This window comes from Synchiropus splendidus, chromosome 8 (assembly GCF_027744825.2).
Source record: "Synchiropus splendidus isolate RoL2022-P1 chromosome 8, RoL_Sspl_1.0, whole genome shotgun sequence".
Classification (NCBI taxonomy): Eukaryota; Metazoa; Chordata; class Actinopteri; order Syngnathiformes; family Callionymidae; genus Synchiropus; species Synchiropus splendidus.
Genome location: NC_071341.1, coordinates 15,090,502 through 15,113,830, shown reverse-complemented (window position 1 = coordinate 15,113,830; position 23,329 = coordinate 15,090,502). Strand labels below are relative to the sequence as shown.

At 43.6% G+C, this 23,329-nt stretch overlaps 1 protein-coding gene across 5 annotated transcripts in view; it reads right to left on the bottom strand.

The window, feature by feature from the left end:
- Positions 1-21,740, bottom strand: part of frya (furry homolog a (Drosophila)) — a 37,106-nt gene extending 15,366 nt beyond the window's left edge. For 2 of the 5 annotated variants that reach the window (XM_053872734.1, XM_053872738.1), the window contains exons 1-32: positions 21,414-21,740; positions 13,864-14,063; positions 12,161-12,214; positions 11,117-11,256; positions 10,949-11,039; positions 10,119-10,198; positions 9,969-10,049; positions 9,073-9,241; positions 8,858-8,950; positions 8,683-8,781; positions 8,042-8,143; positions 7,345-7,448; positions 6,726-6,834; positions 6,573-6,659; positions 6,270-6,441; positions 6,071-6,203; positions 5,797-5,904; positions 5,336-5,591; positions 5,079-5,258; positions 4,923-5,009; positions 3,887-4,146; positions 3,619-3,808; positions 3,163-3,287; positions 2,892-2,949; positions 2,729-2,820; positions 2,415-2,587; positions 1,903-2,063; positions 1,710-1,820; positions 1,391-1,545; positions 628-727; positions 384-555; positions 38-285 (exon numbers count right to left, since the gene is read on the bottom strand). In XM_053872734.1, coding sequence (XP_053728709.1) covers positions 38-285; positions 384-555; positions 628-727; positions 1,391-1,545; positions 1,710-1,820; positions 1,903-2,063; positions 2,415-2,587; positions 2,729-2,820; positions 2,892-2,949; positions 3,163-3,287; positions 3,619-3,808; positions 3,887-4,146; positions 4,923-5,009; positions 5,079-5,258; positions 5,336-5,591; positions 5,797-5,904; positions 6,071-6,203; positions 6,270-6,441; positions 6,573-6,659; positions 6,726-6,834; positions 7,345-7,448; positions 8,042-8,143; positions 8,683-8,781; positions 8,858-8,950; positions 9,073-9,241; positions 9,969-10,049; positions 10,119-10,198; positions 10,949-11,039; positions 11,117-11,256; positions 12,161-12,214; positions 13,864-14,063; positions 21,414-21,630 — 4,407 coding nt within the window. In that variant the 5' untranslated portion in view covers positions 21,631-21,740. Of the gene's footprint in view, positions 1-37; positions 286-383; positions 556-627; positions 728-1,390; positions 1,546-1,709; positions 1,821-1,902; positions 2,064-2,414; positions 2,588-2,728; positions 2,821-2,891; positions 2,950-3,162; positions 3,288-3,618; positions 3,809-3,886; positions 4,147-4,922; positions 5,010-5,078; positions 5,259-5,335; positions 5,592-5,796; positions 5,905-6,070; positions 6,204-6,269; positions 6,442-6,572; positions 6,660-6,725; positions 6,835-7,344; positions 7,449-8,041; positions 8,144-8,682; positions 8,782-8,857; positions 8,951-9,072; positions 9,242-9,968; positions 10,050-10,118; positions 10,199-10,948; positions 11,040-11,116; positions 11,257-12,160; positions 12,215-13,863; positions 14,064-18,150; positions 18,401-21,413 lie in introns of those variants that run through there. The other 3 variants (XM_053872735.1, XM_053872736.1, XM_053872737.1) reach the window with 3 other exon arrangements.
- Between the last annotated feature and the right edge of the window lie 1,589 nt (positions 21,741-23,329).

The following is a 23,329-nucleotide window of genomic DNA, read 5'->3' as shown; positions in this document are numbered from 1 at the left end:
AGTCATAACTCATCATAACTGCGCAGGTGGTTTTTACCTTGGCCGTCATGAACATGAGGTTGTTCAGAACCATGGATGTGGCCTGGAGTGACCCCCAGCCAGCACCCTTGAGCGAGTGCAACAAGTCGGTGTGGATCAGCTGCCGGGAGGCGCCGTAGCTTGATGGGAAGACGGGGAGCAGCAAGCCACTGTGGACCAGCTCGATGTTATCAAGCCAGGGAAGGAGGTAGGTGAGCATGATCTGCCTCCCGTTGGGATGGGTGTTCGGGAACCGCTGGCTGACCTCTGCAAACAGCAGAGCGGCTCTTTAGTTTCGCTTTTTAACTCATGCTTAACAAGAGTTCTGATGGGAATTCATCTTCCTGATGAATCTTTACAGTCACCTGAGAAGAGAGGAAGCGTCAGCTCTGGATACATCCTGGCCAGCTGACTCGACAGCTGCGACAGTGACACGCTGTATAGAGGAGGCAGAGGCCCGTGGGTGCCGAACAGAATGCTGCTTGGCTTTTGTTCCGCAACCTTCTTGGAGTACACGCGCAACTTAGCTTCAAGGATCTGTAAAGAAAGAGGAATGCATTTGCGCTGTAACACAGCAGTAGAGTCGTGAATGTTCACAACATCTTTTACCTGCATGAGCTGCATTGAAATCTCGTATATGTCCCTGTTGGTGTCCGATGCTTTAAAAAGCACCAAATTCAGTAGCGTCACAATGTCACATGGGTAGTTTCTGGAGATCAAAAACTGAATCAGTGGTCGTCTTCAGTCCATTTTATGAGACTGAATAATGTTACTACATGTTGGCATGACCAACAGCAGTTTTTATTTTTATGCAGTTTGTCATTCCCCACAGTAATTAACATTTATATTGTTCATTGTTCACATTTAGTTGAACTATGTACTTTTAACAAGTCACGTCTTTAAATCACGAATCGATTTCCCCTGCTTAAAAAGAAAAAAGAAAAACAAACATAACATAACTAGATCACCTTTATTCTCCAAAATTAGAAAATACAAAATATTATATATCTATATATATATATATATATATATATATATATATATATATATATATATATATATAGAGAGAGAGAGAGAGAGAGAGAGTCTCTTTACATAAACTGGACATAATTATTATGGTTTCACTTTTGTTATTTTTAATTCTATATTATTCTGATTTTTTTCTGTTTTTTTTTCCAACTTGTTCCTACCTTTTCAGGCTAAATCGTTGCCGCTTTAGACAGCAGCCAGTATTCTGACATGTAATTGTCCACCCATGATCTTCAGGAACGTTAAAATAAGTTATTCTGTGAGTGTGCTGCCAAGGGTTTTAGAATCAGCAACAATGCTGTTCACAAAAAGTCCCTGTTTCCTGACACGCCACATTTGGTACCTGTTAGCACAGACAGTAGCGATGGCTTTGAAGCAGCCCGAGGCGAGCTGGCTGGAGCCAGTGTAGCAGCGGTCAACGGCCCAGTTGAAAAGGTTGACCTGGTCAGCGTTGAGCTCCAGGAGCAGAATGACCACTTCACAGCCAAGCTGGTGGACCTGAGCCAGAGAAGGACAGAAGTCGCTGCTAGTGAAACAACATCTACATGAATATATATTTTATAGATTTCTGGAAACACCGAAAATGCTGGTATGGATTTTACACAGCGGCAGAGCTTTTAAGGTCAACTCTTTCCACGAACGACTAAGTATTGATCACTTGCCCGCTGATCCTGGCAGGCCAGAATGTTATCCAGCCACTTATAGAGATACCCATCCGGAGACAGGCCGACATTATCAAACACAGGTCCGCAGCACAGCACAGCAGACATGGCCTGCAACAGCGTTAAAACCATAGAGTTAAAAGTTAAAAAAGTGAAGTCGAGCTCTATTGCCATTGTGTGGTCGTGCGCTTACTTTCAAGGCACTATACTGGTATCTTGTTATCTGGTGGTTCCGGTCACTGTAGCGGTCCAGGGGGGTGAACATGATGCTGAAAGGCCCCGCCCACTGGCTGAAGAGGATGAAGAGATGATGCCGGAGACTGTGCTGTGGAAACAGGAAGCGTCGGTGGTGCACTGCGGAGAGACGCGGTTGAGCTCATGAAAAAGTGAAAACCATGGGACATGCTCATGCGAAAGTAAACAAAACCACTTGTTGCTGGCTTCTTTCCTGCTCCCATACAGGTCTGATTGAATTTACACTCAGAAGAAAACCCACGCTGTTAATGGAGAGACAGACCCGTGAGTCATCCTCTGTCTGTGCCAGCTCTGATTCATTCCTGACCTCTGGGCTTTAACCGAAACAAAAATAAATATTTCTCTGTTGGCGTCTATCGGCAATTCAAGATTAGACAATAAAACAATGGGCTCCTTTGGTTTTTACTTCGACTAGCGCTGAGCTCAGTACAGCGACAGGTCATGAAGTACCTGGCACACACTGGATGAAGTTGGCCACCATGGCGCTGAAGTGAGCTCGGATGTCCTTGAGGATCTCTGCATCTTTGTCATTCTCGGATTCTAAAAGCATCCGGGTTTGATCCACGTACTCCAGGAACAGCGCACCCAGGGCCAGAGTGTCACGTTCCAGAGCTCCGTTTGTGCTGCGGGTTCAAACAAAATAAACAAACAAGATGGCTTGGAAGTTGTTGTTGGAAGAGTGAATTCCATTTCATCCTGATCTAATGCTGCCATTGCGATGCCTTCCAGAACAGAGAGTCTGAGTCACGCTCTGTGCCACTCACCTGTCACTGATGACGCCGGCGTCGGCCAGCAGCTCAAATATCCGAAGCAGCTGCAGTCTCAGGAGGTCTCTGCGCTCCCGGCGTTTCTTGTTCTGCTCCAGGATTTGAGGAGAAGGGTTATGACGCAGGTATTTTCCTCAGTCGACGGTTCATCTTTACAAACCTCAGGTCTGCGTTCCAGCGCCTCTTTCATGAGTGGATGTATTTCCTCCACAAGTTCCCTGCGTCGAGAGCAGCCATTTAACTATTAACATTAATAATTCATGATGAAAAAAAAACCCATCAGAGCTAAGAATAGCGCATTTCTAGGAAGCCACTAAGCTGATGTGAATAACAACAAAGAGCCATTAATATTGTCTCTTAATCCCAGTGCAGAGAGCAATTGCAAATGGGAAACTCAAGGTCACGGAAAAAGGAAGGCAGCAAAGACGTACCTGAACACAAGCACATTGGTGCGACCGAAGCCCAAAACTAGCGATTCTGTCAACTCAATGCTTTCAGCCCTCATCAACGGAACCAGCTGCTTCAAGATCCAGGCCACAGACGGGCTCCCGACAACCTGCAAGAACCGACACCACGATCAGGATCCTCAGGTTCATGTCTCATCACCAAAGATGAATCACTAAACATAAGTTTTCCCTTCCTAAACACTGTGCTTTGCATCCGCCCACAGTCTGAGAAAAAAATATAAAATACAAAATATGAAGGCACTTGTCGTGACTAAATAAAGCATAGTTTCACAGCCTAGGTTTCTCTGTCTAAGTCAAAAGCACACTTGACTTCTGCCTCACATGTCCGAGGATGTCAACAGGTTCTGTTTAAACACCTGATCTTTGACTGATGAAAAGACAGGGAGGACTCATAAGGACAAAGGAGATCGAGGTTCTTACCTTGTTATCGCAGCTGGCACCGCCGTCAGGTGTGGAAGACGTGATCTCAGGCGTGGAGGCTCTCAGATGGCCAGGGCTCATGATGCTAGGCTTGGCCACCGCGAAGCAAAGGATTAGGTAGTTTCTCCACAGGATGACATAAGTGTCTCCACTGCCCGAGGTGTTGGTCTTCTTTGCATTGATGGGACTGCTGTCGGGGAATCGTAAAATGCTAATGGTGAGTATTTAGCTCGCGTAATGAGGAAGCTGTAGGGTTCATGACACTGACTTTGGGTCCACGACAGGCATGAGTGCCTGCAGTCTGGTGAAGGCGTAGGGCCAGGCGTAGCTGAGGGCCGTGGGGCAGTGCTTGGGGAGGTTGTCCTGTCGAAGGAAGCTGTATATGCAGAGGACCCACGGGTCTTTGACGGACTGGGCAAAGATCCACACGTGCGACGGGCTCCTGATGTCGTGCTGATTGTTCATGAGCAAGGCGTTCCACTCCACCAGCCACTGAAGGTCCACATGATGACCGACTGGTGTGGTTGCCTGTTCATGGAAAGACAGTTTTTTCTGACTCAACAAATCCATCAAAATTAATTTCCACAGTATTCTATGATATCTGTGCCATAAATCACCAGCTAAAAACACAGTGTATTTTCCCACCCCTGTCATAAAACTCTATTGAAACAGTCATTTTTATTGCGACCCAGTGGTCATTTTTCTACCACCCTGTGACAGACAAGAGGGATTTGAGACACGTTTGTTAAAAACATGAAATGTTTTAAAAACCGAAAAATATCCTCAATTCCAGATGACTATTTCTAAGGTTTGTTATTGAATTAGAGATCTACCAAAGTGATATTTAAAATAAAGAAAGAAAGAAACTGAAGTGTTATGCGGTTGTAAATTTCACTACAGTAGCACTGTTATCAGTATGCTGTTCCTATTTATAAGGGTTGTAAAGTGAGTCGATCTAACTTCCAAAGACAGCAAAAAAATCATCAATAAAAACTGTACGGGGAGTTGAATACTTGACGCACTGGCTTCTGAGAGAATTTGAGTGATGTCATCTGCTGTTAGAACAGGGTCTTTGTAAAAGCCAGGGCGTCTCAGCGTTACGTGTCGGATCGGTGGAAATAGTGATTTTCCTCAATTTTTTGTCACCATATAGTACATTACCAAGGGAACAATTTTAATAAGAAAATGAATCAATACATGGCAAAAAATGTGTGGAAAATGGTGATGTAATTGTTAAAAAAAAAGTTTGAAAAAAAACTAAAATTACATTGAATAAACATTGAACAGTTTTTTAAAAAACATACTGTGTCAGAGACGGCGACGTGGAATAAACTGTCAAGAATGATGGGGCTGAGCTGGTCCATGATCTCAATCATTGGTCTATCGTCATCCTGCGGAAGGGACAGTCAGTCAGGCGATTCAGCAAACTACTTTCACCCGTTTGTTGGATTTCCACTCACCTCAGGTTGTCCTATGGTAATAAACAGACTGCGGGTCTCTTTAAGAATGGAGACGGCAAGTTTGCGTGTGCTGAGCTGACAAGAGCACAGCAGCACCAGTGCCAAACCTTCCACAGCATGGAGCACATTGGAGTGAGGCCCACGCTCTGAAGGAATTTTCACATTGGTGTTCAGCATCAGCTGTGGAAAAGCAGTGTTTTTACCCCTCCACTCTGCCTCACAACTTTAATTCCATGTAAGAAATGAACGCTTCCAACCTCTGCTGTGTGTACCGTCGGCGTGTCATAGCTCTTCGCTGGCGCAGCAACAGTGAGCTTCCACTGTGTGAGCAGTTGAAGCAACAGCCGGAGTGATGTGTCCAGCAGGGTCTGGTGGGTGTCTTGCACATCACGCAGCAGGAAGTTTGTGAATCCAAACAGGACATCATCGCGCCAGTCGGGGAAGTCCACCAGAAGACTTTGCAGGGAATTCTGGGCGATGAGACGCAGTTCGTCGTCCATGTGAGTTGTTAATCTGAGGGGGAAGACAGAAACATCTCATCTTCATCATCATCATCATCATCATCCAATGAGCTTCTGAGCAAAGGCCCAAATTCGCATCAACTGATCATTGATAGGCTTCACCTTAGTTGAAAATCAGTGACTCATACCTGTCACTCATTCAAGTACAACTGAAAATATCGCATCACAGATGGCTTGATCTCTGTCGGCAGCCTAACCTGGAGAGCAGATCGATGAGTTCAGACTTGGACATCCCATCCGGTAGGATGCGTGGAATGGCGGCGACACACGTCCTGAACAAGTCGATCTTCGGCTTCCTCTCGCCGCTGCGATGACATGGGCGGAAATGTAAATGAACACTGAGACATGAGACGACTTTACATATAAACACAGGTTGGTAACATCAGATTAAAGAAGAGGAAACAAAGTCAATATTTGCTAGATGACTCAGTTGATATGACTCATTAATGGCCGAGTCTGGAGAGCGCTTACGTGATCATGTCCTCTGGCTCCTTGTTCAACATCTGAGCGCTTGTCATCATCATGCAGCGCCCCACTTCCTTGTCTAGGTGTCGCAGGATGTTGTCAAGCGCCTTCCGCACATGATAATAGTACTGGGACATTCCTGCAGCACATAAAAGCTCATTGTTCCGCATCAGAGAAAATCCTAATATCTGCCTTCGCCACCTACCAATGACTTTAGCCTCTTCATCCGTGAGTGTTTTGCTTAGATATGTCTTCTTCACTCGGAGCGTGTGGCCGGAGGGCAAAGTGCAGCCAGTGTTGGGCATCGGGGGCTCGCCATCTTTCTGCTGCAGCTTGTCGGCGATAACAAGGAACGCTCGCAGACCGATATTCATTCTCTGCAGAGAAAAGCATTTTCCGTTATTCAGTTATTTGTTAACACCATGTCCTTTTTCAATTCGGAATTCAAAAGTCCTTGTGGCCTTCATGTGATCCAAAAAGTATTCCAGCAAGTGAGTTGTTACTTTACCTCTGGATTAAGACTAAAGGCTTTCGCTGGTTTTCCAACACAAAGAAGATCAAAAATGATTTCTCTCATGGCAAACTCCAGCCGTTCCTAGAACACAACACACACCAATGAAGTCCGGGGACTGAGCAGACATTTTGCTTTGTGGCTGCTTACCTGTGCAATGAACTGGATAATTTTGACAAAGATATTAAGAGGCATGTCTCGTGGAACCACACTTCGGGATCCTTTTGGGAAGAGAGTGACAACAATGGTGCTGAGGCGTCTGCGGGGACACAAAGTCACCATGAATGCGCCTGTGTGTAACAGCCGAAGCTGTGAAAAGTCTGTGGAAACTAAATAAAAGTGTTTGCACAGACGACCCGGTTGCTCCTTCACGCTTTGAAATGAAGTTTATTTTGGCTGGGGTTTATTTTCATCCCAATTAACACCTCTGAAAAGTCTGGCTTGACCTGTTTGGGGTTCCACGGGTGGGCTGAGGGCTCATAATCATGTCTGTTTGCTGCTGGTAAACTGGTGCACAAACATGGAGTGGGAGTCACTTTTGTTTGTATGTACACAGGGAACAGAGCGCTCCTTATTTCCTCCATAAAAACCAGGCCGCCAAGATGAAGGACCGGTCACTAGTGGTGGACTGTGAAGCCAATAGCTGTTATCAGCATGCTCCAGACTGGTATGTGGGAACAGAAACATGCATGCAGGAATTTCTGCTCACGCACCCTTATATAGACAGAAAAAACAAACAGGATATTGTGTGACCAAGAAGGAAATTTACCCCTGAGTTGCAGTGTTGCTCTCACACTTGATTCTGATCATGTACACCCACAGCAGGCGATACAGAGACTCCAGGGCGACACGGGCCATTTTGGGGTCTCGGCTCTGAGCAAGATAAAAAACAAATAAATTAATAAATAACTGAACCATTTTATAAAGTGCATTTCCCTAGTGATATTATAAATGGAAACCTGGTGATAACACGTTTTTTTACATTTACATATTAATTCTAATACAACATTTTATCAATAAATAATAAAGTCAATAAATATTCAGTGTGAACTCAAATCACATTTTATTTTCAGGTTTGCACACTCATCTTGTGTCATTTTTTCATTTCGCATTATTTTGTTTTTGTGTTATTCATTTTGAGTCTTGAGTCTTCAAAATTCTATTCTCTAGTTTAAAATATATATAATGTCATTCACATACATATCATGCTTTCCTCATAATATTTGACATTTTTTTAATCATAATTATATTTAAAAAGAAAAGGTATTATTCAAAATGCATTGTCACGCAGATAAAGTTTTACCACAGCAACGACTCCTTCCATTAATAACAATAGTATTAACTCCATTATTCTTGTTACTCTTGTTATTGTTATTAATAATTATTATTAATATTTATATCATTAATATCTAGACTATTCAGATTTTGAGGGCAGCCATTTGTGGGTGGCAACAGAGCAGCCTCACCTTCAGATTGGACAGGCAGTTGTTGAGGAAGATGTGCCATCTGTTGAGAAAGAACTGCTTCTGGCTGACGCACAGCAAACACGTAACCAGTGGGTAGAATGCCTGCGTGAGAAAGGTGGTTTGAAACTGGCCATAAAACAACAATATTCATCATCGTCTTTAACAAATAAGAGCGTCTTCAAATCATAAATGGGGGATTGAATATGGATTTCAGGGTGAGCACGGTGTCAACTACTGCAGGTGCTGCTAACCAGACAGTAATCCTCCTGGTATAGTTCTTGAAAAGACGTGTACTGGCTTCAGATTTCACATTGTGTCACGCAATATGCCCATTTGAATCTATGGAACAAAAGAGTAGTCATTTAAATTTGAACCAAACCTCCATTAGAGACTGGTACATTACATTGTAACTGAGGATATGACTACAGCCGCAGAGATCTTCATTTTTTCTTGCATTATATTCTGCGCTGAACTCACTCCACAGTAAATCATTTCTAAAGTAGACTCTCAGGTTGCGAAAAAACAGTGCGCAGCAGTGACCTCAAAATGCTTGAGGATTAACAGAGACATAAGGCATCCGAGGTATCTGGCTGTGTCATGCAGCGTGTGAAAGAGGAACAGGAGTCATTATGGTGCTGTACCAGAGAGTGCTTCTTTCTGGAGGACAAGTCCAGGGTTGTGTCATACAAGCTGTCCACAAAGTTCCTCAGACAGGGAACGTTCACCTCGTTCTTCACGGCCTTGAAGAAGGGGCACAGCCGCACACGTTAAATCATGAATCGTGACTATCCTTTCCATGAAAACTGAGATACTCACTGCAGCGACCGGGACCAGAATCTCGACAAAAAGACCAGCCAGCGCATGTTTGATGTCCTTGTCCTTCACGTCCAGGAAATATTGGGCACATTCCTGAGAAGATATCGGGGTTCATGGTATTATGCAGGACACAAGCTTTGCAGTTCCATCCATTTACTTCAACAGAGTATATTTATTCAGTTTCAATGTCATTTTCATTTTTCTTTTTTTTTTACCTGCATGAACTGGAAGGATGCCTCGAAATCCTCAACAGGATACATCTTAATACGGAAGAACTTGACCCCCATGATGAGACTGATGGTACTCTGGACCACATATGGACTCTGCTCTTTTTGCCGCAGCTCCTTCAGCTCAGTTGTAAACTTCTTCTTCACAGCAGGAAATCTGATACAGCAAAAAAATAAATCCATAAGATTCTATATAAAAAAAACTCAGCACAAATGAGAAGCCAGCGAAATCGGGTTTTAAAATCTAAAAATATCCCCCTCCGTCTCCAGTCGACTCAGAGTCTGTGCATTAAGATGAGCGTCTCATATCACACCTGATCCGCTTCCCAAATTGAATCAGAGATGGGATTCTTCCTGCGCTATACTTAGAGAGCAATCCATCATAAGAGCTCAAACAGTACCATCATTCATCTTCTCCTTCTAACTAAAATGGAAAATCCATTTTGGGTCACATGTTACCTGTTTTTTACGACCATATTAGTCATTTATTCCTGAACAATTTGCTATAAAAGGTTCCTGGGGTGTAAAAATAGAAGGATCATAGTAGCACAAAGCGCTTGATAATCTTGGCTCTATTTAAGGCTCTTGATCCTTTCTTCGGTGATATGAAAACCCCAAATAAGCACACGTCAATTTCCAGTCCTAGTTTGGAGAGAGACAGGCTGCTCGAAACTGTGTCATCCAGGTTCCAGTCTCTGTACCGGAGCATGCTGGGAGCAAGTTAGAGATAGTAACGGACCATCACGTCATCACACACAGACGTCAGACAGTCTCATTTCAATCCAAACTATACACCCTCTCAACATAGCTCTCGCTCCTTCTCACTGTAAAATGAGAGAAATCCGTCTTTAGGAACTTGAAATCATTGGGGATTATTTACGTACTTGGACTGAGCCAGCACTCCGATGACTTCAGCATAGAGGTCAGCTACAGTGTGCATGTTGCCAGTGTTCGGACCATGGTATCTGTGATACACAGGATTTGAAAATGAGTCAGGACACATGACAAGTCCAGATGCACAAAATTCCACTCACCCTTCTTTGTATCTAAAGTGCTTAAAGGCAATGATAACAACTTCATTGACTAAACTGTCAAGTGCAGGATAAAGCGGCATCTGCGAAAGATGGAAGATGGACAAAGAGTTAGCACTTTTACAGAAGTTTTCATGCAAAATAAATCAGACAAAGTGTGTTTTAGATAAGTGCTTTGAAGTGGTGCACAACAATGGATCTGGAATATGATGAAACTGATGCCTATTCTTTGCATCACAGTTTTGCTAACAATAAAAAAGTGAGAACTGTGTACAGTTTACTTTAAAATCAGGTCACTTTCACCAATGATTTCTCCAACCTCTGTGGATGACCTACTTCAGCAGCACAACAACGACAAGCTGTTGTTTATTTAAGTTTCTCGTGTCGTGCAAACTTTCTTCTTTAAAAGCACGACAGTGGGAAACGCTGAACAAGCTTGGATGAGAGATAAAACTGAAGCGTGACAAACCCTTGACAGACGCATAGATAACAAAAGACACGTTGAAATATATTCCAAATTATAAAGAAGTAAATTCAGCATGCTAGTGGAAACGAAGTCTCACCTGGGACCAGTTTATTCTAAAGCACAAACTGCTATGCGATTAAGATTCTTGCTTATTAATAGTGTAATGAATTACCCAGTGTTCACAGAGCCAATCTGGAACAACCAAAGGCTGCACATGGAATATGAATTCCTTATTACTTTAGAGAATTTGACTGTGAATTCATCTTCCAGAGTGTTGTAACACACAGTCGAAGTTCACACACTACACCTTAGAGGAGAAGAATACGACTCTATATTTAGGCTGGTGTGTTTTCTGAAGGCACGTCACCTGTTTCAAGACTTCTATAAGAACAAGAGAGAAGATGAAGTCGATGGCCAAATCCCTCCTTTCAAGCAAATAATCCTTTTGCTGTTCATCACTGTGGAAGGGAGAAAACAAGAGCGACAGGTTTAGATTTGCCTATCCCCAAAATTGGCACGTGAAAATTCAACTCGCTTTTTGGACTTGGTGTTGGCTCTGGGCCGATACTCGTGATACTCCTCCTCCAGGCCGTTTTGCCTCTTGTACCAGTCGAACAAAGTGCGCAGGATGGAGGGCAGACAGTACTCAGCCAAGGAACTCATGGCGCTTATCAGCTGTAAAGAGAAAGACGGACATCACCCTCATGTAATATTTGTGTTCGACAGTTAACATTCCAGAGTAAAAGATCGCCCTCTGCGTTTCCTGAGGTCATTTGTTTAGCGAATGAAGACAAAATTGGAGCGGACAGATACGTCCTCGTGTGCGCTAAGATAATGTAGGTGATATAAACTGACATGATGGTGAGATAAGCTGATGTGCAGTGCAGCGGAACACACGGTGCCCACGGGGCAGCCTCCATTGCTTATAGGGGTAAGGGGGTAGAGGAAGGAATGGGCCGGGCCGGCCTGGCACACAGGAAGGGAGGAGAGCGTGTGGAGCCAGGGAACATAGCAAGCCCTTCATTCAGCACCGGGCAAGAGAAGAATCCAGGCTCTGTGTGGCTGCTGAATGGCCTCACGCAGCAGCACAAACACACCCCTGTGGCTGTGAAAGAGCCTTCTCTGCAGAGCCACAGACCTGCTGGACACACCCAGCACCGGTCCTGAGCTCTGAGCCCGCACTCAGCCAGCGCTCAAGGTAAACAATCCTGCCCCTGACTGACTCTGAAAGCCCTTTTTGGATGAGAGCAGAGCTTTCACTCGTAATCTCTTTTAAGTTACATTGAAGCGTATTTGATTTGTGGAATTAAAGGTCAAGTGATCGGAGCTCAAAGCAACACTTGCAAGTCAAGTGTAAAGTACTGCATTGTGTTTGCAAGCGCTTTCTTTCCTCTTGAAAATCCAGTGGGGGTATATTCGCCACCTACTGTACCACGCAGCACGTGAGGGTAAATATTGGCTTGGTCACTGCTGCTGGGATTCTGGGAGTAATACAACCATATTTATTGTGTCGTGTCAACATTGTCTGCCTCTAGAGTGAATGCAATTTATATATTACACATAAATCCGTGTGACTCACTTGGTCAAACTGAGGATCTTCTCCCTTCTGAAGAGACTTGGTCAAAGGCTTCTCCTGTAAAAACACAGTTACAGAATAGGTCAGAGGTGTCAGACTGATGGATGTTGTAAAGTAGGTGTTCAACCTCAGCCAGCAAAGTTTAACAGGCCACCCCTAAGCCTTTTTGAACTCCTCACAGTTAATGAGACAGATCAGCGATCAGTTGTATCATCTGACAGCATGAGTCGGCAGGGTCAGATATTAAAAATGGGACCATCATGACAGCGCCTCTTATTAAAGTCTTCCATCATGCTGCTGCTGCCATCAGAGTTTGAGGCTCCGCACAGAGACGCATCTGCCTCTGCAGCTCATGGTCGAAAACCTTCTGAACCTACAGTCAGTGGTTATTCATTTAAATTCTACCAATAACCAATGTGTGGCCTCCTGAAGTTCTATGCATCACTCTCCCTTCCCTTCTTCCACCAACTCCAAAGAGGAGTGAAGTTGATTTGAGGGTTGGTGCGTTGTTCAGTAGACCACAAGGAACTCACTCTAGAACCCTTTATTTAAGCAAGTGGAGGCGGATCGGGTATCTCATGAGCGTTTCATTTCTGACCCAAATGGATAGTTCAGATCACAGCCTGGGTCAGGAGCGTGTTGGAAATCCCTCAGTTAGCGCTGGCCCGAGTGGTTAGGGACGGTACGGACGGAAAATCCCTGGGATCAAGTCACAGTGACGGAGCTTAAAATATATAACCTATATATCACGTTCTCATTGATCGCAAAAGAATAGGTTCAACCACTTCTTCACCTCAGGCAGGAGAGCAGGAGAAAATGACATCAGGATGAGTCTAAAACTCCAAATCCAGACCTGAACCCATGCTAAAGTAAAAACTTACTTTTCTGACTTTCAGACATCAGAGGCTTCTGGCATGTCATAAGCTTCTAATGTCATAGCAGCAGGTGGTGTGAGGAGCTCATACTGACCCGGTCTTTTCACTCTCTACCGGACGGTATGTCAGCGTAATTGTGTTTGACAGCTGTTGTAAGCTGCTACTGACTTTTCCAAGACATGCTTTATTTAAATCGCTCATTTGCTTGACCATAAAACTTGTGTTGTGATATCACTTTCGTATCACTGTTCGCCAGTTCTTTCAAGTTCACGGCTCTCCTTTTGTCGTGTAATGAATTCAATCCCTCACAACTCGTATAAACATGTACTCAGACACCATCACGCTTCTGTTTAGCAGCACTCTCACTTGACATTTATTACAACAGTGGGTTGTGACTGAGACGCTCCATCAGGGTTTCTACAGCTCGGACCACTTCTTCCTTGAGTCCACACTCTGCTTCGTGAGCTCTTCCCGCAACAAACAGACTGTCGGTAAGCACAGTAAAATGCCTTCAAGTGTTGACTCAGGCTGATTGTTTGCGTTGCCATCCTTGTTTTGAGTCCTTACCTAAGTCACGTGGTTCAAGTCTTGAAACACTGGTTTCAAAAATGACAAAATAGCATTGAATTATGACTTGGTATCAAACTGCCACGACGCCCCAAAGATGTCTGATGTCAAACACAGGGTGGAAAATCCCACAAAGACTTACGTCACAAAAGTTCCAGTCAACATGAGACGATGAACACCTTGTGGGTTAGTTTCTGGAGCCCACTTATATATTCATTGACAGTCCCTGCACAGTACTATGTAGACACAGGCTCAGAGACTCACCAGGGGTTCAGCCATGATGATGCGGATCTTGCGCTCAGACATGGTGGTGAAATTGGCAAACAGGCTCTTCAGGACATATTCCCCCGGTTTGCTCTCGGGGTCGATGCTGATGGGCGTCATGGCTGGGGGGCCCTTCTCTCCCTGAGGACTGCAGACTGGAGGGATGGGGGGTTTGCTGTATCCGTTCCCCACCGGTGCGGCTGCGCAGAACATCAGAAAAGAGGTCCAAAATAAATTTGCTTTGACATGACTTGACTTTTTCGGACATTCCTGAGGGACTAGGTCCAAAGGGCACTTGGCTTGGCCCGAGCGCTCTAAATGCCACAGAGCTCACATGGAAATTAAAACATCGTGTCCAGCAGCTGGGGTTATCATTTCCTGCCGGAGCATGTGCTAAGTCCGTCGCCGGTGTTGGGATGTGGCACACACTCAATTATGGATGGTTCGACACGCTCCATATCGCCCCAGAAACAAACGTAGAAGTCAAATTTTGCCTCACAGTTACGCGCCGCTGCCTTGTGAGAAGAGCCTGCTAAAAATAGTGCACGAGCGCATACAAACGTCTCATTACAGCCGCCAACATTTCACTTGGCAGGGCTTTTACAACCGGTACAGCACGTCCTGAGTGGTTACAGATCTGACGTGTTCAATATTCAGAGGTTTTGCAGGGAGGGGATGAATGACTCAACAATATTTCCCAGCTTTCAAATTGTCTGGTGGGATGTGACATCATATGAGCCCCAAAATGAAAACAATATACACCTGGAGTCCCATAGTTCATGGGTTGCATTGGCTCACGGCAAAAAAAGATGGACCCTGAGCAGGAATTAAGCACCGATTCCACCACCAGTGATGCTAGTGCCACTGCATTCCTGACTTCTCAATGGTCTGGCGACCGTACAGTACCTGTAATTACAATTGCAAGGACAGTTTTGAAGAAATAGTACTACATTCTGGCACCAGGTGGAACGATGTTGACTTATCTAAGTGACTCAAAGGTATGCTGTGGTTTATAAAGTCATGTTTTTATGCGAGTTCTGAATGGAGCAAAGCAGTTGTTTGACGCCATTAAAGTGAATGACAGACTGAACTCCAGAACTTCACTACAAAGTACCAGTGTTCATCTGTTCCTTGACCCATGAACAATGTTTCCTGAAAGCCGCATCAAAACACATTCAAACAGACTATTTAAAACAATATAGCTGTCACTCCGGTTCCTTGGTTTCAAGGGTCTGAGACTCAGACCTTCACAGTTCCACTGATCTTGTCAGACCTTTGGTCGCTACACCTCTGATCCGTTGTGACCAAAAGTCTTTCCAGGACATGCAACATAAGGAAGCCGTTGCCGGAATGTCCAGCATGTGTGACGATCTGGCATCACCATCACAGCATGCCTCTATCACTCGCCACTCGTCACCTTCAGACTCATGACGTGACCGGTGATACTGACCTTGCTCCAGCACACAGACACAAGAAGGAGCGAAGTTGTCCCGTGCATAAATGTGCACACAAAACTGATCTCTAATCCCCCCCTCTTCAGATTCAGATACGCCACCAGGAATATGCTTTCCTTGTGCCTTCCATGGCTGAAGGTCAAGCCGGCATGTTTAGCTGAGGCATAGAGCGGTGGCACTTTGGTGGCATAGCTGTGCGACTATATTTATCTTGCACATCATGGAGACTGTGTCGCCACACTTCTGTCATCCTTCAGCATGAGCCAGCGACTGCCAGTGTGTAAACAGAACACAGAACTCACTTCAAGACTTCCTCTGACTGCTGAGATAAACAGAAACTAGTTCAGGTAACAGCCTCAGCAAGGAGCTACATGGAAGCTAAACAATCTTATTTCCAAGCCACAGTAGACCAGCTTGACTGAGCCACGATCTGAAGGATGTGGGACTGTGTCACATGATACCATCAGCGTTGAGTTTAAAGAAGCATAGAAGAGAATGGACACTTTTCAAGAGTGTGGTCGACTGTGAGCGAAGACTCAGATGAGACGTATGACTGGCAAACAAGAGGCTTGAGCAGTGTGCATTACATCATCACCAGGCAGAAAACAAACTGAGCATGGTGGTACTCCCCGGGGGACAGTACACACACACACACACACATAACAGACGCACGCGTGTACCAACACACACAAGTCAGGAGGTCCGGCCATACATCCACAGAGACTCCTCTTCCGAGCAAACACTGACTTTAGCAAGCGTTTGTGAGTGGAGCGGGAGGATATTTAGAAACCACTGACCCCTGTAAACTCTCCAGAAATCCCAGGTTCAGCACAGAACTCTGAGAATAGAATGCCTGGACAAACATTGACGCTGCACCTCACTGAGAAAACAGTCAGCAGAAAAAGCTCATTATTCTCTACTGTGGCTGCAGCATATCAATATATAATTCAGATTATTCTCAGAGAAGAAAAATAACCTATACATAATGATGCCTAACAGGCTGGTATAACTCTTTGTTTTCAGACAGGATCATGCAACATCAGGGCAGAAAACTGACAGCTAGATGTTGTTTCAGCTTTGCTTTAATTCTCTTTGTTTTTGGCAGGTATGGAAAACCTTTTTAGCATGAAAATGTTTTGTGCTTTCTTCATCTTAAATCCATATCGACTCAACCCTAACTTCACAGTTGCGGAACAGCATGTTGTGAGTGAATACAAGAACAGCACAGAGCGTGCTTGACTGCAGCTCATCCCTTCCTCTCATTGGCTGACTCGGAACCTTCCTTAAGGCGCTGTCAGCAGCAGAGCTTTCACATCACAACACAGGGACTCTGCTGCTTGACCCTGAAATGTAAAGTTCAAAGTTTATCTTAAGATTTCAGAGCCGCAAAGACACAGTATGTGGAACAAAATATCTATATAATTCTGCTGTGACATGAAACTTAAATGGATTGCTCAGCACTCTTGCCAATACACACAAAATAAATCATGCTATACAACAACATTCTATTCTGCTTTAGAATATTTTGCTTGCCCTTTGACATTGTCATTTCAAGCATACTACCATGTCAAAAACCGATATTCTCTGTGTACACAGGGAGACTAGCTTGATGACGTTGTCCTTTGATCTCAAGATCTCTCACTTCATATTTCTAAATGTTAGTCAAGTTGAATTACAACATTTACCTCCCCAGTGTGTGCACTGTTTTGGCACCTCGTTCTGATGGATCGTGAGACTATATTTAGGTCAGTTAGAACCGGTTGAAAAGCTGAATTTAGTTTCAACCAAAAATACTGAGTCAGTCTGTACTGTCTGAGAGTTGTGTGAAACTGAGCAGAATGGACACCCACATTTTCCACCCAAAAAGAGCTGAGCCCGAAGACAAGGCTCCATATTTTCAAGTTCTCCACCACGCGCTCATGAACTCTGGACTCTAACCCATTAAACCCGTACACACGGTTTCACAATAACTGATACGTAATAATGACTGTTTCTTTATTTTAGCAAGGTGTTTTTGAAAAGACTGTTTCATACTTCTGTGCGAGGAAAAACCGTAACCTCTCTTTCATCACATTTTGGATGCTGCATACAGCTACAGCAGGTTGGATCATCTGCTTCTGTATCTTGTGATGCATTACATAAGCACCAACAGGAGCAGAGAGACAGATGAGATGAAGCCAGCCTGTATTTAATGAAAATATTAACTGCAGAGCTGTTGCTTCCTGCAGATACAGTGGGACCTTTATCAGCAAAGTGACCCACTGTGGGGATTATGCAATGTCATCAAGAGATGGCTCAATGTTGAATGAGCAGACAGGGACAGCGTGGCCTCTGGCGTTGCTTTACACACGCAGGTTCAATAACAGCGATGCTGAACTGACAGTGCTTTATAACAAGGTCGAGTGATTCCATCTCCTCTTGGTCGACCTGAGCTGGTCCTCGAAGGTGACGTGGAACAGTTACGGTGACAATAACACGCGCTCGAAGGAGCGCGCAACAGGCAGGACATGCAGCCAAGCTGAACCTCCTCTAATCCTATTACCAGGTCCTCCCACTTAATGAGAGGCATTCGCATCCCAGACTCACACTGAAACACAATACAGCACAAGTGCTGATTCACGATCAGAGGATGAAAGTGTGACTGAATAAAGACGGTTGAGTGTGATGCTCAGGAAGTCATCGGAGGCGACTCCAGCTGACTGTTGCTATGAGACGGCTGTGAACCTGTTGCTGGTGACAAGTTTGCTCAGTAAAGGACTCTAACTTTTTAACCATAAACAGAACATATGCTCAGCACAGTCACGTCTGCAACGACATATAAACCGCAACTTACTGCCACTCCATGATTTTAGCAGGGATTTGATGCTGATTTCAAAGAAGCCAGAGTCCTGCTGGCTGGCCATGGTTCCTGTCTCCAGTCCCCCCTCCCTCCGGCTGTGGTGTCCCTCCGCACTGGCTACGGCCTGCTGATACCTTCTTGTGATGCCCACAGTGATGTGAGCAGACCCTGAGAAAACACACTGGGCACAGCTCTTAGCGTCCTCTCCTTCGCTTTTAGCACTCCCTCCCTCTCTCCCCGCTCTCTCTCCCTCTCTCTCTAAAGCTGAGGCAGGCAGTGGGCGGCAATACAAGCTCCCTTTAAATAACTGCGTAGAGGCTGGGAGCACAGGAAGCAATCCTCTTAGCAGGGCGCAGTTAATAATAACTACTATTTGTCTGAACGCAGGATCTGATAGCGGTGACAGTGTCAGGCCTGTGAATCTGACGGAGCGACTGGCAGCCTTTGCCAGGTCACGCACACTTGCAGAGGTCATGATGCAGTGATAAGAGTGAGACGTTGCATCTGGTGGACAGAAGAGAAAGACAGTCAAGTGCTCAGCAAGCAGCCAGGATTAAAAGTACTTAGAGACTGACTGTTGGCTTTTGACCGCTCTACTTACTCACAGCCAATAAAAAAGAACAGTTTTATTGGGAATTTCAATTCCCTTTTCTCTTGAAAATACAGCCAATGATTAGTCATTCTGAACCATTAAATTTAGATAAAGACAATAATACACAGTCATACTTTATACGTCTTGTCAATGTTCAAGACATCGAATTTTTTTACTCATATAAAAATCGTTTAATTATTTTGATACATATTTCTTACATTTTCGTGTTGCTTTTCTCCTCATTTAATTTTCTGAAAATTATTAAAATTCATAATTATGTTTAAAGTAGTGTGTCATATTATATTTAAGTGGTATTTTATTATTTATATTATTTTATACATCAGAAGTGATTCATTATAAAATCTACTTTTCTAGAGAAATAGAAATGACTGCTAGAAACCTAATCCATATTTTTCTTCTCACAATTTTATTAACCTTTATTAAAAATACATATATCAAGAAAATGAAAGCAATAAAAAGGATGAACTGATTATTCAACGCTATCAACCGAAGCATTTTTTCCGCTCGCTCGCTGTAAAATCATAAATGCATGTGTTGGACTATAAAAGCATGGTCTGGTCCTCCGAGTGTAATCCTGTCATAACACTGATGCGACAGCCACTTGACTTGGATTACATAACGCACTTTATGACCAGGAAGCCATGACAGCGATGCACTTGGTGACAGGGAAGCCATGACGGTGTTTGGTGCAAACACACAGTCTTTAGTGCGTATTCGCCAAATTATTATCTCACTGTTTAGTCATGGACAAATATCAACTGCTATAATGATCAATGATACCTGACACTTACTTTACAGTCAAGAAGTCAGTTGTTTTTGGGGGCTTCAGAGAAATTACAAAAGAAAATCCAAATGAGTTTGATGACAAAAAAAGGCTGTGTCGATCCAACAGGTCGCTGGAAAGCAGTTTACAGTAGTGTGTTGTGCAGTAGTTGGCTCTTATGCGGGATGTGGCTCTTTGAATGACTCCCTGACATTGGAGAGCTGTGTGCTCTTTAGAACTCCTTTTCTCTGGCAGGAATGTGATGAAGGATGCGGGGCAGCTTGACATTCTGCAGCTCCAGCAATGATGTGCGTTCTCACCAACGCTACTGAGCCAGTTATTCATAGGCGTCTCTTACTTTCATAGAGGTCAGCAGTGGTCATAAAGTTTCTGTCAGTGACTATATTCTCGCTGATAACTTGTCAGAACGTGAGTCAAAATAAACAAATAACTTGCTTGGTTGCTTCTGAATCAAAGTAATTGGGAAAAGTCACTCGGCCTATTATGGTCTGGCGCACACAAAAATGTCATTAGGGAAAAAGGCGACTGGTTCACTGCACTAGCTCTTCCATCAGTGATAATCTCGTAGGCCTGACTCCTCAGTTGGAGGCTCCCAGAAGGGCAAGCGGTTATGTAATGGCCTGTATTTTCTCCCAACAAAAGGCTCAAAAGAAGAAATATGTTTGAGAGATGACGCTTTTAGGACTTGTCTTTACATTGAGGAAGGTGTAAATTTCCTGTCCAAGATCTCTTCCTATACGTCGTGCAACAGAAAGACAAGGCTTTATTCCAGAGGTAAACAAACAACACTGAATATATGGCGGTTTTTTTTGTTTGTTTCAAAACTTCTTCATGATGATTTGTATATACTGTACTCTACTGACATCCGCTGACAAATCGTTGGAGGGAAAAGGAAATTTTATTTTTTATTTTGGATTCATTTCTATCTCTAACTCAAATATATGAACACATCTGGAGGAAGGGCTTTGACAGAGAGTATAACTGGAATTTTTGGTGAATTATTTTGTCAAACAACTTTTTCTTCTGATGAGCTTGATGCTCTATATTTGCCTGAAGATAACTCTTAAGAGACCAAGGGTTTTATCCAGACTAGTATATGTGAGGCGCTGCAGGGTCAATTATTATTATTTTTATATTTTTTTTAAACAAATCTTTTGTTTTTTTGGTCTTCCATTCATTTTCAAAGGTTATCCTAACCACATGTGACATCAACTGACCTCTGAATGAAAGTTTTTGTCAGTCAGGCAGTAGTTTCCCATCTTTTCCTTTTCAATACAAATGACCATTTTCACTCCTTAAAAACGTCCTTTTTAATCGCACACCATATATTATTATTGTGCGGTAATATATTTAATGAACAAGATATTTGTTGGAAGGATGTCACCCACACATTTTAGTGTCTAATATTGTTTTCTGAGATAAAGGTTCTCCAGCAAGTCAGTAGTCTGAAGTGGAAGGACGACTCTTGTTTACTGGCAGAACATAACAACTTGACCAGAAGTCTTTTCCGCCCAGGAAAATGTTTGGATTCATTTCCCTCAATTAGGATTTCCTCTGTGGTTGAAAGGCACATTACGGACTCATTAAAAGCATTATCAAGGTCTGCTGAAGGTGAGGAATGTGAGCTACGTCGGCTCTCCTCAGCTATCCTTGCTATATCGCGCGCAAACTCTCAACCCCCATATGGAGCCCACAGACCCAATGATGTTACCCATGAAGACAGGCAGGAGGACCGGCTCGTAGTCTGCTGGGTAAACATGGCAAGAACAAGGGACACGCGAGGCATTTCACAAAGACCTGAGCACAAATGTGTCCCTTAAAAATCTTGAGAGGATTATTGTAAATGAAAGCAGCACCTACTTTCAAGAATAGTGGGCCTCTTCCTTTGCCGCATCTTTTTAAACTTCCCTCTGAAGTCCCTGGGGGGGAATGGATCCAGGGGTAAGCTGGCAATGTGCTCCAGGACCCCCTCGTCCAGTCCCTCTGAGCAATCCGTCTCCACTTCAGCCGGGCCCCTCGCAGGGCTCTCTTCTAAAGACATGTTGGCCGACAGAGCGCCTGCTGCAACTTCTCTCATTCTTCCAAAGGAATCATTAGAAAACCAGCCAGTTTTTTTTTTTCAGTAAAATTCCCTTTACTCTTCTTGCTGGAGATGTCTCCCTGCGATCCTCTGCTGCTTTTTGACCCTGCACTTGTCAGGGCAGTTGAGCTAGTTACAGTACTACTCATGAATTGGACAGGTATTGGATAGCTTAAACAGCCCCTCCCCTTCACAGCAAACAGGCAAGAGCGTCTCAGTCATGAGTGGAGACTGAGGGAGGGAGTGAGAAAAGCACTGACAGCTTCAACATCTCCGCCTAGCGTATGCCCACGAGGCATTCCTGGGTAAATATCCTGTATTTGTCTTCCACTGAGCGCATCAAAATTAAAATAAATATCACTCACCGCTGTCAACGCGACACATCTTTGCCTTATAACTTCACAACAACTGAACTAGAATGAGTTCTTTCTCAGTGTTTCTCTGGCACCTAAACCCCACCGAGGGAAAAGAGATCTAAACCAGGGCACAACTGAAAAACTTCACGCACAATTTCAGTTCATGTTGAATGATTATTTGAGGTTTAAGGCTTCGAAAAATGTCTTGACAACACAACATACCCATGATTCCTAGAAGTATCGAAACTGAACAACCACAACCTCTAAACCGAGCGGTGCTGAACCAATATACGTAGGAGGGAACAGAGACGTTGAAGGACATAGTTAAAGTTTGAAAACTTGTAAAACATCTACTCAATTTATCCCTAAAGAGATCAGAATCTCCACCTTCACAACTCATTTTTATCGGCTTGGATTTACATTCTCTCTACGACTAGAACCTACTTCACTGAGAGTTTAGCTGTCCACCTTCATGGTCAAGCAAGTGCAAACATTCTTTGCTGCTCTGCCTGTAAAGCACTTTGTGAACAGCGCGCTATATAAATAAAAGTTTGTTGTCATCATTGTTAAATAGTCAATGTTGTAGTTGGTGAACATCTGGGCTGAATCACAATGCATTTAGTGATGTTCTGAACTTGTTAAAATAAATGATCAAGACTTAAAAATGTAATTTTGTGATCTGACAAGATGTTTTTTGGTCACCATTTGCAACACAAAATATGACTTTTAACATTTTTTATTTAGGCTTTTAGGCTTCGAATTTTGCCCATTCAGTACTACGGTCACATGACTGTCATGTGTTGTTTTATAATAACAGATCACATCTGTATTTGTAATAAAGCTGAGCATTTTAGTGCCTGAGAATTGAATTTAAATGTTATAACTGACATATAATTGTGAATGATCAATATTTGTACTATTCATATTTGATACATTGTTGACAATTACATTTGCATACCTGTGTTCCAAGAACATAATGTATGCATTTTCATGAGGCTCTTGACAATAATCCCAGCACTTTATTTTGGTTCTGAATTCTGTGACAAAGCAGTTAAAATGAAGACAACACCATGAGCCTAAACAGAAAACGAGAAGCCAGCATCAGAGCCAAAACTGACAGCAGTCTCCCAAAATATTTTCAGCATTCTACTTTATGAATCAATGGACTTCCTTATTGCATATTGCGCCGTAGGTTTGGTGTCTTTGAAAGCAGCCAACATTAGCTGGCTGCTATGTTTATACGGAAGTTATTCTCAAAAGTATTTTGCGACAAAAGTACAGGTACATCCAGGTTCCGTGTGAAGTACTGCCTACTGTAAAACAGAACCTTTTTAAATCAT